The 16,996-nt window shown below is 41.7% G+C and overlaps 1 protein-coding gene across 1 annotated transcript; it reads right to left on the reverse strand.

Moving 5' to 3' along the window:
• Nucleotides 1-3,721: 3,721 nt before the first annotated feature.
• On the reverse strand, nucleotides 3,722-15,161 carry LOC136675361 (erythroferrone-like). Its single transcript, XM_066651863.1, has 8 exons — nucleotides 13,690-15,161; nucleotides 13,232-13,348; nucleotides 12,838-12,952; nucleotides 8,124-8,251; nucleotides 7,296-7,407; nucleotides 6,282-6,372; nucleotides 5,428-5,506; nucleotides 3,722-4,204 (listed from the first exon to the last, which is right to left on the reverse strand). Exons 1-8 carry the CDS (start codon nucleotides 13,825-13,827, stop codon nucleotides 4,106-4,108), a joined length of 879 nt encoding a protein of 292 aa, XP_066507960.1. The 5' UTR covers nucleotides 13,828-15,161; the 3' UTR covers nucleotides 3,722-4,105.
• Nucleotides 15,162-16,996: the final 1,835 nt, after the last annotated feature.

Below are 16,996 nucleotides of genomic sequence, written 5' to 3' on the forward strand. Positions count from 1 at the left end.
TTTAGGGAGAAGAGAAAAAAGTGTTTTTTCCTTGGTGAGTGAGTAGAGATATGGTGAGAGAGAGTGAGTGAGAGAGAGAGAGAGAGAGAGAGAGAGAGTGAGTGAGTGTTGTAATACCTTGGACAGAAAGCCTCTAATTTATACTGAAAAATAAATATAATTTATTTTAGTCTGAATGTCTGCCGTCTTGTGCAATTAACAGGAAACAAGCTGGCAAAAGATGTGCATGTGTGAGAGAGAGGGAGAGACTGTGTGTGTGTGTGTGTGTGTGTGTGTGTGTGTGTGTGTGTGTGTGTGTGTGTGTGTGTGTTTAATGAGGGTGTGTTTTCAGTGAGCCCATCATGAGCTAAATAGCCGTGTCATTATGAAGCGATCATTTATCTTTCTTCACATTATTTGACAGCAAACAGTTCTTGTTGGGGAATGCAGTCATGCCACAAAATGCACTGTTAGGAATCTCCCTGGAAGCAGTAGCACAGTTAGTGTGTGTTTGTTTTTGTATATTTTTGGAATATAAATATCTTGAATATATCAGGAAACTAATTTGTTCCTTTAATTACTTGTCCAAACTGCTATTATATATTATTAAGTTATTCCCTTTCAAAAAGATATCTTAGATCACGTATAAAATCCTCCTGCCCAGAAGAGCACAGGCAAAAGACCCTACGTAAAAACTGAAGATATAATGATAATGGGGCAAGACCTGGTGTTGCACCAAAAACATTCTCCATTAGGTACACACTTTTTAAAGTTTTTTTCTTTGAAAACAACAGCTTAATGTTATGATCTGAAATGATATGGAGCTGTCAAGAAACCTGTAGTGATAAAAGGACACAAAAGAAGACAACAGATGCTACTGGTCTTCCTTAGAACAATGGACTGGCTGCAGCATCACTGAATGTTATCTGTAAGCACGTGGGTTCAGAGACTACCTGGAGTCATTGGGTGCAAGGTGGGAACACACCCTGGAGGGGGCGCCAGTCCTTCAAAGGGCAACACACACTCACACCTATGCACAGTCTAGAGTCACCAATCCACCAATCCGTGTGTTTTTGGACTGTGGGAGGAAACCAGAGCACCCAGAGGAAACCCACGTGGACACAGAGAGAACACATCAACTCCTCACAGACAGTCACCCGGAGCAGGAATCGAACCCACAACCTCAGGTCCCTGGAGCTGTGTGTGACTGCGACACCTACCTGCTGCACCACCGTGCTGCCATCACTGAATGTGTCTGTAATTATTTGGCTCTGTCCACACCTGGCCTTTTTCTTCAGCAAGTACAAGTATTAAGTTTGAATGAGGTACAAAGTGTTTTGGATACACACTGAGATACTCTGAACAGGAGATAAGAGTAAAGGTGAGGATACTATCTCTGCAAGGTGAGCACATTCATTTATTCATTCATTCATTGTCTGTAACCGCTTATACAGTTCAGGGTAATGGTGGGTCCGGAGCCTACCCAGAATCATTGGGCGCAAGGCAGAACGCACCCTAGAGGGGGCGCCAGTAGGTGAAAACATTTAATAGTGAAATACTTGATTGATTTTCTGATTCTGAAAAACTACTTTAAATTAAATACTTTACTTAAAATGACTTGTATTTTAATGTACGAGTACATTGCTGGTCCCTAAAAGTCCAGACCACGTAAACGTCCATTCAGGAGATATTCTTGCCTTGCACATCTGTATGTTTTCACTATAAAAATGAAATGGGATTTATGAAAACTAATCAACTTCAAAATCTAGAGCTAAAATAGAATACAGTTCATGAAACTCCATACCCTCGTGTTATATAAAAACAAGTTTCTCTCTCTCTCTCTTTCTGTCTCTCTCTCTGTTTATGTATGTGTGTGTGTGTGTGTGTGTGTGTGTGTGTGTGTGTGTGTTTTGAGCAAGGGGCACAGAGCCAGACAGCAGGCGCCACTATTTGTGCTTGATGACCTCATCTCTGTCCGCCAGCAGAACACACTGTCCACATCCGTCATCCTTCAGAACATATGCGTGAGTGTATGTGTGTGTGTGTGTGTGTTTTATGGGCATGTGTGTGTTTGAATCCACTTATAAAAATGTGGCATGCTTTAGCAAGCTGGGAAAGCATAATTAATGTGAAGAATTTTAAAGCAAAGCTGTGTTATTGAAATATTTATTTTTCTTCTTCATCTTTATTCTTCTTGTTGATGCAGTCCATGCCTCTACAACATCATTCCTTCATCAGCTTTATCAGAAAAATATCACCCCCTGCAGAAATAAGAAGTAACTGTTTCCAGACTGAGAATTAAAAGCACGCCTTAAATCCTAGTAAGAGTAAAAGTGAGGGCCTGAAGGGTCTCGCCAAGACCCATTTATTTGATGTAATAGCTATTTATACAGAGAAACCCAGCTGTTTACATCACACCAGTCTCAGCCCAAACACAAAGAAACAAAGGCCGGATTAAAAAGGTGTTTGTATAAAACCCAGGTAGAGAAGAGCTTTGAACTTTTTTTTTTTTTTTCATGGAGAATAAACTCGTTCTGGGATCAAGCATCTGGAATCTGAGCTTCATTAGCCAGCAGATGTATGCTGGAATGTTCTTCAGAGGCTGTAAAACTTCAAACAATCTCACTTTAAATTATGTAAATTAGCAGAGGTGGTGAGAGGGCCCTTAACCCAAACTCAAGCCAAATACTTAAATATTGATATTAAAGGAACGCTACGTAATATTTTTACCTTAACATTCCAGTTTCTAATCCATTGTGACGATTCACTGAGCTGTAATAGGGAGAACAGAGCTTGCATTTTTTGGTGCTCCAAGCTCAGCACCACAGAAACTGCACTATGTAACTTTTGGAGGAGGGTAGGAAACTGATTTCAGTATTCATTCATTCGTTCATTGTCTGTAACCGCTAAATCCATTATAGGGTCTGGAGTCTACCTGGAATCACTAATTTCACTACAGTGCTGTAAAAATAAAACACTAGGGGAAGTACCAGGATAAAAAAAAAACTTACCTAGAGCTCCTTTAACTCCACCCAAGTTCCCTATAGACCTGCAATACAGCCCCATTTTACATCTACACTATGTAGCCAAAACCTGCTCATCTCACATTCTTCTGAATGAAGCATATATGTAAGGCAGTTCCTTCTGTAAGACTAGGTTAGATATCGGAACATTGCTGTGAGGATTTGATGGCAACCTCAAAAAATTCAGATTAAAAACACCACTTCAATTTGTCACAAAAAGATACTGGTACACCATCAGCACATCATTGGGTGCAAGGCGGGAATACACCCTGGAGGGGGCGCCAGTCCTTCACAGGGCAGCACATACACTCACACACTCACACCTATGGACACTTTTGAGTCGCCAATCCACCTACCAACATGTGTTTTTGGACTGAAACTGGAGCACCCGGAGGAAACCCACAAGGGCAGAGGGAGAACACACCACACTCCTCATAGACAGTCACCCGGAGCGGGAATCAAACCCACAACCTCCAGGTTGCTGGAGCTGTGTGAAACTACCTGCTGCCCCACCGTGCCACCCCCAACCTGCTTCATTTAATGTTAATTTCACTTCATTTCATGTCTGTGGGGATTTGTTCATCATGAACTTTGAACACAACGTTAAAGGAACTATGTATTTAAAATGTTCATGACTATGACTAAAGTAAAAGTAAATAATGAATGAAAACTTTACATTTAGAAATGCAGTGTTTTTAAAAACTTTTTATTATAGCATTCACACGTCAAAAAATGCAAATAAATACATAATATATTTCTTTACCCTGTTCTTGTGGAAACCTGGAATATATAAACACAGCACATGGAAAAATACATACATCTCTATGAACAGAAGTTTAAATGTCTTAAAATAGTTTCAAACTGCAGTTTCTTTCCAGCCGCCCTTGTGATTTATTAGTATTTATTATTATTTCTGAATAATTATTGCTGAAGCATCTTAATTAGATTTCTGGGGAGCGTCTCCCTCCAAGCTGAAATTATGAAGGCTGATAGGACTGTTGTCTCAGAAGCAAAGAAATATGGGTTTGGAGGAGGCAGCTGTCTAATTTTAGGGTGTGTGTGTGTGTGGGGGGGGGGGGGGGGGGGGTGTTATGTGTTCAGTCTCATACTCCAAGAAGGATCCCAGAAAATAAACTGTCCTGGAGAATAGTGAGCGCGGAGCCTGTTCCATTGTCTATGAGAATAGACACATACTCTCCAGCCTGGAAAACAGATATCAGCACATCAACACATTCAATTTCTTCTTCTTTGGTGCGCATTTTACCACATGATATAACAGGGGATCACTAATTCATTCATTCATTATCTGTAACCGCTTATCCATCTCAGGGTCACGGTGGGTCTGGAGCCTACCCGGAATCATTGGGCGCAAGGCTGGAACACACCCCGGAGGGGGCACCAGTCCTTCACAGGGCAACACACACACTCACACCTATGGGCACTTTTGAGTCACCAATCCACCTACCAGCGTGTGTTTTTTGGACTGTGGCAGAAAATCGGAGCACCCGGAGGAAACCTGCGCAGACACTGGGAGAACACACCACACTCCTCACAGACAGTCACCTGGAGCGGGAATCGAACCAACAACCTCCAGGTCCCTGGAGCTGTGTGGCTACCTGCTGCACCACTGTGCCGTTCTTAATAGGGGATCAGAATAGAAAAAAATAATAATAATCGCTTGTCCAGTTCACGGGCACATGAATGTGAATGTGGGTATCTGGGGTCCATCAACCCACACACTTTGAAACAAGACCACCCAGTCAGTTAACTGTGTGCTGCCTGAGGCAGAATACATGGGATAAAACGAGCAGTTCTGATTCTGCTCTGCTTCCGACGTCAAGTGTAGAGAATTGCCCTGCCCCCTCGTCTGAGTCTGTCCAATCACAGCTCTGGACCCAGGTTTATGTGAGAGCACAAAGACGAGGTTAAACACAGCAAAACAGACACAAAGGGAAAGAAGGAGAAGAGAACCGAGCTAAAGCTGCTAAAAGGCGTATAAGCAGTAAAAGAGTATCTTCACATGCTAAAATTACTAAAGATTAGTCAGAGCCTAGGGCAGACTTATTTAAGTGTGTTTAAACACACATACATATAGCAATGGGTCGATTATCGAGGATTTATATTCAATTTGAAGTAAGTGACTTGACTTGCTTTGTAAGTGTGTTTTGAAACAATACGTTTTCTATCCTTTTCCTAAAACGGAAAACACAGAGTATTGTTTGCGTCAGGTGGAGATTAGACTGGAAAATGATGAAGATTTCTTATCCGTTTATGTATTCAGATCCATACAAAGAAGGCATTGAGAGACTGTGTGTTTGTGTATGTCTGAGTTAATTGAATAACTGGCTGTTTGTGTGTGTCTGGAGCTTGGCACTGATTGTGTTTATGTTCTGAGTAATTGTATGTGTGTGTATTAAGACTTTACCTGCAGGTACAGAGTTCCTGTCAGAAGGATGCTGAACACGCCCCCTGCTGGACTCACGCCTGTTACTGTCTCCAGAGAACTGCAACACACACATAATAAGGTAATCATAATCAAGTCATAGGCAGCATGGTGGCGTTACATGTTTCGCTTGCCAAACAGCTGCAGGGTCTCAGGGTCCTGGGTTCGATTCTCACCTTGAGCAACTGTGTGTGAGGAGTGTGTTGTGTTCTCCCTGTGTTTGCATGGGTTTCCTCTGTGTGCTTCAGCTTCCTCCCACAGTCCAAATACACATGTAAGTGGGTACACTGGCAAACACTCACCCAGTGATCACACGCTCAGACTTCACTCAGCCAATCCACCTACCAGTATGTGTGTTTGCACTTTGTCAAGATACCCACACAGACACAAGGAATTCTGAATTTGATTAAATATCATTAAGTCAGGTATCTTTAGGGTTATGATTTATATTTTTACAGAGCCCTTAAAATAAGGTGCCTGCAAATAAACAAATGTAGATTGAATATTTTTCTGTTAATGGACACTGATAAAAATAATACATATTTGTAAATAAATCATCTTTTTCGTACCCTGAAAAACAATAGCTGATTTAAGCTCTTTCACAACATTATAGTCTATGTGCTATGACAACAGGCCCTTGTTGGAATAAGCTTTATTAAATGTCTATATAGGTTTATGTCAGTTGTTATTAAACTGAGAAAAGCAGCCTTTGTGACAACTGCCTCTTGTTAGGATAAGCCTTTCAAGATGTTAATATGGGGATTATGTAGGTAGTTGTCATGTAGCCTTATGAGTGATGACCTGTAGTGAAGTGTTAGTGTGGGTTTTGTACTTACACGTTGCTTTGGCAGAGAGACTCTATACATATGGAGGCTTTAACGCTGTCCTTTTGTCTCGCCTGAGGCCTTTTCTGAGTTTCACTGGATTCTAAGAAACACACACACACATGTATATATTACGAAGTGGGATGTGTTGTGGGTGGATGTTCAGTGTAAGGACCCCACCCCTCTTCTTCTGAGCTTTATCTTTGGTTCTGTAGGAAAGGCCGGGCAGCTTAATTTTTTTTTTTTTTTTGAAAAATCACATGATGTAACAGCGCTGAAGGCGTTGCATGTGCTTCAGCTTGCATCATGATGCAATGTTTCAAATGATCATCATCATCATTTAATACTGCGACCACAAACATTGGCTCAGTTTATGAGTTTGCATTTATGAGATTTCTAGGGAAATATGGCCCCGAAAGCGAAGAAAACTCCTGCCCATACATATGGCTCATTTCACAGAAGAACATTTTGTTTACTTCAGTTATATGAAGTTTGGAAATAGCTGACTGCACAGAAACTAAATTTTTTTCTGGGACAGATTCCAGTTTCTTCCCTTTCAATGACGCACACACAATTTGTTGCACAGATAAATATCTTGTATTTTGGCACTGACATTAACTCAGTTGATGTTTATCAAAACTGGAAGCATCTGAGACCTGCGTTAAAATGCTTCAGGAGGACCTCCACGAGGAACGTTCTTACTAACAATTAAGACATTTCATGTGAGACCAATAGAATAAATAGATATCACAGTGAAACTCTGGATTCGTACTGATGTTCCCACACTAAAACCATTCCATGAGCATGGACGGACCAGAGAAGTCCAAATTTGATTAGGCCAGTCCAGCTTTTCTGTGAATCAGACACAGCAGTATTTAAACCCCTCAGTGTCACTGCTAGACTGATATAGATATGCAAATAAAATCTATTCTACTTGCATGTATTTATTGTTTGTGTTGCTTCCAGTCTTTTGACCTGTGGTGGACACTAATGCTTAGTTTGTCGTTTGAGTCCTGAGTGGCTTACCCAGCAGCAGGCTGGCTGTGAGCTGATAGAAGCCGGACACTGGTGCTGTGTATCGGCCATTACTGGTGTTGAAGCTCTGACCTCGCTGGTGGAACTGCTCAGCATCTGAAGGCTATTAGATAAGTAGACAATGATAGTAAACACACAGAGCAAAAATAATAACTGATAAACCGTTGGAACATTTCTAAAATGAACTGATGGTTTTATTAGTGCAGTACAGTGTTTTGATGAGAAGTTCTGGATCAAAAACATCAGTCAAAATTATACCAAAAGTATTGGATGGAGTTCCATCACTTTTGGTTTATACTCCTCTAGATGGTGATATTATGTTCTACTGCTTCAGAGAGTCCCACTTCATTTCATGTTCTTCTGTAGAGATTGGACACACTGTGTGGGCTGTTGAACATTTGTTTCCACCGTGGGCGCACATTAGCAGATTTAACTCATTATAAATTGTGTCCACAATCATCTGGACCTATGATGTATTTCTTAGCTAAAGGCTGTAACTCAACGCACAGTTTGAGCCACAATGCTAAACCTTCATTACTTTTATACTACACTACTCTCAAAGCCAAACCAAAGAAGCAAACTTCAGACTCCAAACATGACTTGGCTGATGGAAAATGTTTGAGGTAAAGGGGGGAAATTGTGCAAAATTGATTTTTTTTCACCAAACCATTCCTTGAACTGCTCAGAACATCGCCAACTTGTCTCACACAGACGCCGGTGTGGTCTGCCAGAGCCTGGCCCAGCTGAGAGAAACTAGACCCAGAGCTGGGCTGTGGGTGTGAGGAATGGTGTGTTTGGTTGGACATGGGCGTCACTCACACTGCTGAAGGGCTGAAGTTCCTGGAGGCTGCGGCGAGGCACCAGAAGGTTGCGGTGCAGATGCGAGTGGAAAGCAGTGGACACTCGGGGGGGCTGGTCACACAGCAGGCAGTGGGTCCCCACCATCTCTGGACACAGGGGGAAAGCACAGTCACTGACACTACACTGTAACCTGCATAGATATATATTTACATTTAAATTCATTTAAAATGGTTAAATCTGGCAGTCCTGGATTAATCAGTTAATGTGTTATTTTGTGATTGTATTCTAATACTCAGTTGTGAGTCAATAAGCTTGTGATTCGAGTCAGCGTTGCTGTTTGATATCATATTTACTTCATCATTTCAAAGTGCCAGTAATGCAACCACATTGGAGAACTCAACACACTTGGAGGAGAACTCTGTTCATTCTGTTATGTTAGCTTGTAAATGCCCACATTAGCCAACATTATGCTGAGTGATGAGGGCAGAGGGAGAGCCAATATTACCCATCCAAAAACAGAGAGAGAGAGAGAGAGAGCAAAGCTCTTTTGGACTCCCAATTACGGATGGCTGTGGCATCACTGGCATTCTAACTCACAGTCTTAGACACTTGCCCAACTCTGGAGCCCCTTCCTTTGTTGCTTTGACTCCTGTTCTTTGCCTTTTGCTATTTCGCAAGCTGTCAGCTCCTCACACTGCAGCCTACCTGCCTTCTCAGGCTGGAGAAGCCTTGAGGAACAAAGATAAACAGCTAGGTGTGAAATGTTTGGGATTATCTTTGACTGACACTTGGCTGCATATAAAGTCATTAAACAATCTGTGTCTGAAAGAGAGATGTAAATATTTGGAGTGCAAGAGCGTGTATGAGGAGAGGGAGAGGGGTGTGTGTGTGTGTGTGTGTGTGTGTGTGTGTGTGTGTGAGTGTGTGGTGGGGGAGTTGGACATGCTGCAGTGTGTGAGTTTGCGGCGCCACTGTGCTTTGCCGTGTGAATAAGAGCCTTTATGTTTTATATTGCTGTCAGAACAGCCCGCAGCTCGCCGCTCCAGAGCACAAACAGACCTGTGTCTGCTTTCCTGGCCATCTGCCAACATTCATTCCACACACACACACGGACACACACACACACCCACACACAAAGTACAATGTGGAATCTAGGGAATTCTTTACCCAGGCCAAGTCACATCCACGTCCAAGAAAATTACACCTATTAAGGGATCAGCCCAGCCCACAATCAGACAAGCGGCCTCCCCGACAAACCAAAGAGACAACAAACACATCACAAGCCTTGTGGTGAAAGTGACCTGGTCCACACACACACAAACACACACACACGCACTCGCCAAATACCACACATAAAACCGCTACATCATATAAACATAAGGTACATATATTGTTCTTTATATATTGATCTTGGCCACAGCTTTTCAAGTTGTTGCAGATTACTCCACCCTTCAACCTGTGCGTGTGCTAACAACACAATTACTCAAGTCCAATTTGCAGACTGGGGTTCAATTCCCTGCTCAGGTGAACATACCACACCATCCCATTTAGAGTCCCTGAGTAAGAGTCCTAAAACTACATTCGCTTACATCTGTAAAAATTATTCAAACTGCATGTCACTATGGAAAAGATCCATTCATTATCTGTAACCCTTATCCATTTCAGGGTCACGGTGGGTCAAGAGCCTACCTGGAATCATTGGGCGCAAGGCAGGAATACACCCTGGAGGGGGCGCCAGTCCTTCACAGGGCAACACAGACACACACCTACGGACAATTTTGAGTCGCCAATCCACCTACCAATGTGTGTTTTTGGACTGTGGAAGGAAACCAGAGCACCCGGAGGAAACCCACGCGGACACGGGGAGAACACACCAACTCCTCACAGACAGTCACCCGGAGTGGGAATCGAACCCACAACCTCCAGGTCTCTGGAGCTGTGTGACTGCGACACTACCTGCCCACTATAGAAAAGAGCATCTGCCAAACGCCATAAACGTTAACAACACTAATGCTGAACAGAAACCTGCATCTGATTGTAATACATCAAGGCAATGCTACATCTATCAAAAAATAAAAAATAAATTGAAGTAAGATTCATAATCTATGTATCTTCTTGTGACTATTATTTTCCATTAATTTTAATATTTTCAAATGTTTCAAAATATCTTTTGCTGTTAAGGTCTAATAGAAAGTTGTCAGAAGCCACCACTGGTTTGTTACATTATTGTGTCTTGTTCTGTGTCCAAAACAGTGCCTTATTCACTATATAGTGCATATTATGGGGTTCCTCTAGTGGATATTGGATGCCCACAATACACGGCGATGCTTGGTAAAAACCCGCATGAGGTAGTGTCCAAAACCGTTCACTACCCTCCTGAATTCAGTTCACTATAATAGTGCACTACCTAGGGAATAGTGAGTAGGGTGCCAATTTGGACACAATTTGATCTCCATGTGTCTTCACCTGTCTACATTGGCCATGCCCCACACCTGTGTGCTGTTACGCAGTCATGTGATTGCGTCCACAGGTGCATTCTTTAGTATCTTGTCTTTGTGCTGTCATTCATTTTGTGTTTTTAAATGTTTGTGGGGTTTTTGTAGGCTTGTGTTTTCATTATGTTTATTACACACTATGACTTCAAGTCTCCTACACCACAACATGACAAACGTCCTGTTTGGATATTTGTTCCATAGTTACACCCTTCTATAAATCTTATGTATGAATAAATGAATGAGAGTAGCACTTCTACAGCGTATTTGTTGTCACTCAAACACGTCACATTTTTGAGGCAGTCTCCTCCACTATCACTGATGTGCAGCCTCCACCTGAACAATGCAATGGGCCGATACCCTCAACACACACCAGTCAGTAAGTAGAGAGGGGACCAGAGAGGAGGCAGATTTAGCTATATATCAGGATCACACCACACCCCTTTCCAGTTAGAACCTCCATTTTAGTCTCATCCAAAGAACAGTCCCATTTGTTCAATACAGTATCCCTATCACTGCAATTAGTCATTGGGATTCACACAGAGCGCTGGAACAGCACCCCCTGTTGGCCTCACCAACACCACCTCCAGCAGTTTCCTTTGAAAATCTAGCCCAAACCTGATTATCTTCAGTGGATTTGCTTGGTCTGGTGTTCCAGACCTTTTCACTCATTTCTGACAGTTCTCAGTTGTAATACCTCATCTTTATCATTCAGTCTCTGCAGGATGTTTAATATGGCACTCAATGTTAGCCTCATATTTACACTGCAGCACTTCAGAAAAAGCTACGCCAGGCAAGTGTGCGTTATCCCCTTCAGCCCTTTTGGGATCGTTCAATTATTGTGACAGCTTGTTATCACAGGTAATGGAAACATTAACGTCAATAGTAAAACACTCTGACTCACTGGCAGGCAGCAGGTTAGCTGTGAGGTGACCCAGACAAACTCTAATTTAGTTTCAAACCAGGTGTGTCATATACTTTTTATGGCTCTCCCGTGGCCTTGTGATTTTGTCAGCTGCAATCATCATCATTAGTCAGAGTAACTATTGAGACAATGAGGAGAGGGAACGTATCAGAATTTCCATCATTTGTATTCATTTGTCGCCATTAGGTTACTGTTTCTGTTGCTGTTGCCATGGGGGAGCCGTTCTGAATTGCCTCCTCTTTTTATTTATGTCTGCCAAAGCCTTGTAGTGTGTCTGTTATTCTTTCGTCAGGTCATTGTGTTTTGCTAATTTGCGTTGCTAATTTGTCTGCATACTTTCAGCTTTGCGTTGGCATGGGATCAGTAGTCTGGAGAGTATTTCTGGTTTGGTGTGTGTTGTATTGTTATGCGTCTCGGTCTCAAATGCAGCCTAATGGCAAGAGATTTGGCTTGTCGGATTTGATGTACGTCTCAGTGCTTCAGAGGCAAGCACTCTAGTTACATTATCTCACACCAACCACAACAGTATGGTTTAATTTCAAAGAGTGTGATTATAAACTCCAAAGATTGGATCCCTAGTGCTCTGAGATTAGCTTTATATGGAACAGTATGCCAGGTAAATAACAATAGGCTTATAAATCGTTCTAAAAATCTCATCGCTGCAGTATAATTGCATCTGATTTATGTTTAAATGATCCCAAATTGTGTTTTTAAATGATCTCCCATTTCCTGCTTATATTTGTGAATGTTCATGGCTCTCAAGACCAGATATGATTGCTCTGACCTGGGGACAGACTAGAGATGTGGATAACAATTTACAATAGTTGCACATTAATTAACGGTACTTAAAAGAATATTAATGAATAACACAGTAATAAGAATTACTATGTGATTAAGCAATCTCACAATTAATCATTAGGTAATGACAGAATCAAGAACTAGGATTATTTTAGGATTTCACAAATCCTAAAAAAAAGCTAGTTAATGCTAGATCTCGTTTCTTATTATTACTTAATGATTATTTGTGACATTGCTTAAGCATTTAGTAATGCTTATTACTGTCTTAAGTTTCATAAATGAATGTACCTTATTGTAAAATGTTACGGAGATGTGTGACTGTAACTCTCCACTCTAACTTAGCAGAGTTCACTGACCAATTATTCTCAACAACACCAACAACATCAAACCCAAATGTTGGGTTCCTGAGTCTCTAGACTGTCCTCCTCATTCACACAGGCTCTTGTTCTGGAACAGTGTGAACAGTATGTTATGGCCTTTAATGTGCAACGTCCAAGGAGTATAAACCTTTCCATACCTTTCAGCTTCACATGGAGGTCTTCCATGATCTCATCCTGGTTAGGCAATAGGGGGCCTGGTGGACCAGGTGGTCCCTGAGGTCCTGGAGGGCCTGGAGGACCTGGAAGACCATGCTGCAGGGAAAGAGAGAGAGAGAGAGAGAGAGAGAGAGAGAGAGAGAGAGAGGTCAGTTTATTATGCCATTTCATTTGAGTCACAGACAGCTTTAACAGATGGAAGGATGAGATGTTGCAATTGAGTGCTGTAAGGCATCATGACCATCAGCATGTTGGACTCAATGCATCTGACAAACCTTGGTCAAGCAAGAGTTGTGCTTGTGAAGTTCTAGAGAACAATTATCAGCATGAACAAATGGCTCCAACTTGCTGAGAGCTCTTAGCCATGGATCTTACCTTTGAGGTTATTTTTTTTCCTTTGGGCTTCTTGTTCCCACCCTTATTGGAGTTGTCCCTGAAGACTATCCAGGTTCTGTGGGGGCTGACTATGGCCATGTCTGAAGAAACAGTCTCCTGTGGAGAAAGAAAGTGTCCTCATCTCAATGTTCACCAACTTAGAGCAGTATTTTGATCATAAATCCTTTGCAGCACTCTTGCCAGCTCATCTATCAACATATAATTGCATGTTTGACAAGGCCAGTTAATACTGAGTTTGGTAGAAGTCAGTAATTTAGTATGAGGCAGCATTCTCCACAGCTTTATAACTGGAATTACTGTAATCATTTGAACAATAGCACACAAGGGGGTTGTGAGAAATATGAAGGCTTCCCTTTGGCTTATTGAATGCGCCATTTTTTTTTTCTTTTAAAAATAGCTGTACGATCTATGTAGCTTTAATGAGGCTGTAAACTTACCGGACTTTCTGTGCTCACTGTGTTGCTTTCTTCCTCCAGCTCTAGACCCTCCTGGCTCTCCTGGGCATGGCAAACAGTCAGCAGGAGGCTCAGGACCAGGGGCAACAGGAGCCCTCTTGCCCCATGCCAGGGCAACATGCTGCAGTGTAAGAGGGCAGTCCTTTACTCAGATCCTCAGAGTACAGGTCCCATCCCACTCCAGGAAGGAAAACAGAGGTCCTTTAGTTCTGAGAGTAGAAGGTTTCTCAGGGAATAACTGATTGTAGGTGGCTGGTCCTCAGAAGTGAAATTGTGTCTCAGTTTGAAATGGATATTCAGATCCTCAGTTAAGAATCAGACAGCATTCAGATATCAGCGTGAATATTATTAAAACATATAGGCAGTCTAAGCTTCCATTTTGGATTTCCAGTTCCACTATTGGAGAATATCAGAGGATATTGCTGGAGAATTAATTTGTTTTTCAAAATGAGAGCGGGTATCAGTGTGTGACAGCCTCAGTTTGGAAATGGATGCACAGTCCCTTAATCAAACCCCAGATTATTTATAAAATCCTTAAAATGGTAATGAATCTCTGCACAAAGGTTGTTCAAAGTTTACTGCATAAGGTCACCATCCATCTTCAGTTCCTTGATTCTTTTTGATCCTCAGTTCTTCTGACTTATTTAAGCCCTGGGAAATTTTCAAGAAAGCAATAACAAGACTTGTTTTAAGGGTTCAACTGTGGACATCAGCATCAGCTCCAGCCTGATGATAGTGATGAACCTTTGCTATGAAAGTGAGGTCCAAGGTCCAATGCCTCTTTTCATTCAAGCTCCCATGCCATCCAAGGCTCTCTATGCCTGTTTAGCACAGTCTAAACTCCACACAGGTGGAGCTGTGAGTTATGGGTGTGTGTGTATTCCATAAATACAGCATGTGTGGCACTGCTGGTGTGTTTGTGTGATGATTAGCCGTGGTGTGGATCAGTTACAGTGTGACTGTTGGTGATAAAGCCAGAGAGTGTGGTGAGTCTCTCTCTCTGTGGGTGGTAAACTCTCCTCTCACTTTCTCTTCTAGCTCTCTCACTAACCTTAATGTCTTCTGAGAGTTCACACTGCCTTTGCTTGCCCAGCTGTTTTTTAAGGCTCCATTTTTATTCCAAGGATCCTGCAAGTCCTGCAGTGATGATGATGTTGATGATGATGGTGGTGGTGATGAGGATCCACTGTTTCCTACTCCAGGCAGACTCTCTCCAAGCTTTAGTTCTGGTGCTGTCCACAGCAGAATTGCTCAGTGTTGTGAAGGCTTTCTTTCGCGCTCCTCGGTTTTTTGTAGCCTCCTCGATGGCCAGAACCCACCCCCTCCTCTGTCACTCCACTCCTCCTCCTGTCGTCTATCTGCTCCAGAATCTGGAGCTGTCACTCCGTCTCTCCCTCGTCTGACCCTGGTCTCTCTCTGAGCACTCTCGGGTCTCCCTCTCTCTGTCTCGCCCGTTTTATGCTTCATTCCTCTATTTCTGCCAGCCTTGTGTGGCCTCTCATACGCTGGTTTCTGGGTCCTAGTGCCTATTGTTTTGACTTTGACTGAAGACCCAAATTTGTTGTATGCAGAAGTTAATGTCCGTTTGTCTTGGGGGGCGTTGTATACTTAGCTGAACCTATTTGTGCTTTTAGGTTCTTTACACTTTTATTTGCCACACAAAACATTGGAATTAATTTTTTAATTCATCTTTAATTCTTACATTTACGTTTCGGCCTAGCTGCTCGAGCTGAGGGTGGATACATAAGCTTTGCCTGACGTAAACGACTACTGACGTGCAGACTGACCAATTAAATGCTTACAGAGAAATTTATCGACCAATAACGGTCCAATCAAAAGATTTTAGGCTACTTCACCACGCCCCCTTCTCACGCAAGCGAACCAATCGGAGTAGGGGAGGGCGGGACTAGTTTCTGAACGAAACTTCTCGAAGTTCTATGTAAGCTCTAGAAAAACAAAATCCCGGACGTTTGTGAAATTCCGCACGGACATTTTTTTTTAAGTCTAAAAAACAGGACATGTCCGGGTAAAAGAGGACGTCTGGTCACCCTACCCAAAATACACCTCATGCCCATGAATAATTAGAAAAAAAAAATAGAAATTAAAATGAGCATTTACATGTGTACCTTCCTGTTATGCTGAGCTTCAAATGTATAAAGCTGATGTAAAAGTCAAGAATGGTGTATTCTTGAAAAATCTGAATAAGACTTGTTATTGAAGATACCTCCAAATGCCTCTCGTGTGACACGGGTCACAACCTTACACAGGACTGTAAAGGAAAACATTGTATACTCCGGAAGTGAAATTTAGCATTAGCAGGCTATCAATATTTAATATTAAATATTAAAACACAGAAGATGTGAATGTTCACTGCTAATTTTCAAAAGCAAAATGGTGACTGTATTTTGGCTAAACATTTGCCTGTTTCCTATCACCACTGTAAAGAACCTCGAACTTTCTCTAGATTTAACCCTTTCACACCCAGCACCCCAAAACCGTCTCAGTGACTGAAACACTAGTAAATTGTAAAAGTAAGTGGATACGAAGTCTTCTTATAATGCATACAGGTCAAGTCCTCAATTTCTTAGCAATAAAAGATGTCTGGGTGGGGCAGAAATGTGCGAGTCAGATATGCTGGACCTTGCTGTTAAAGATGATGACATTTAGGAGGAAAATTGCAAGCTTTTACCCAGAATGCCACACCTTCCTTTATCACTCAGTCTGTGCTTTATTTTTCTTTTCACCCAAATGAAGATCTCATTTTAGTGCTGAAAATGGCACCTGGTTAACACTGACATTTAGTTAATATAATAATAATTTTATATTAAATATTGCAATACTAATTGTAGCATATCATTTATCATAAATGTTGACAGACCCAGATAGCAGACACATTTGGGCCAAATCTACTCATTTTTTGGCACTTATGGTTCAGTTATGGCACTGGAGACTTAATTGCATCAATAAAAAACCTCATGCAGAATGTTCTTCAGAGTGGACACTGGCACCATCTCATGGCCAATTTATGGTAAATCAAACAAGGGAGATTAAAACTGGAGCTGTTGTTGTGTCTCTGTCAAATTAACCAGGTTTAAGGTGAAAATTAGTACAATGGAAGTTTTAATTAATAAAGGTAAAGTAATGCTTATCAAATTCACCTTTTGGAAATTGAATATTTATACACTACACGTTTGTTACTTGTGGATTACAATTACTTTGGGAATGATTTGAAAACTTTTAAAATAAATCTTTTTCCTTCATTTTGACACCATTTTGACTGTAGGACATG

Source organism: Hoplias malabaricus, chromosome X1 (assembly GCF_029633855.1).
Source record: "Hoplias malabaricus isolate fHopMal1 chromosome X1, fHopMal1.hap1, whole genome shotgun sequence".
NCBI classification, from domain to species: Eukaryota; Metazoa; Chordata; class Actinopteri; order Characiformes; family Erythrinidae; genus Hoplias; species Hoplias malabaricus.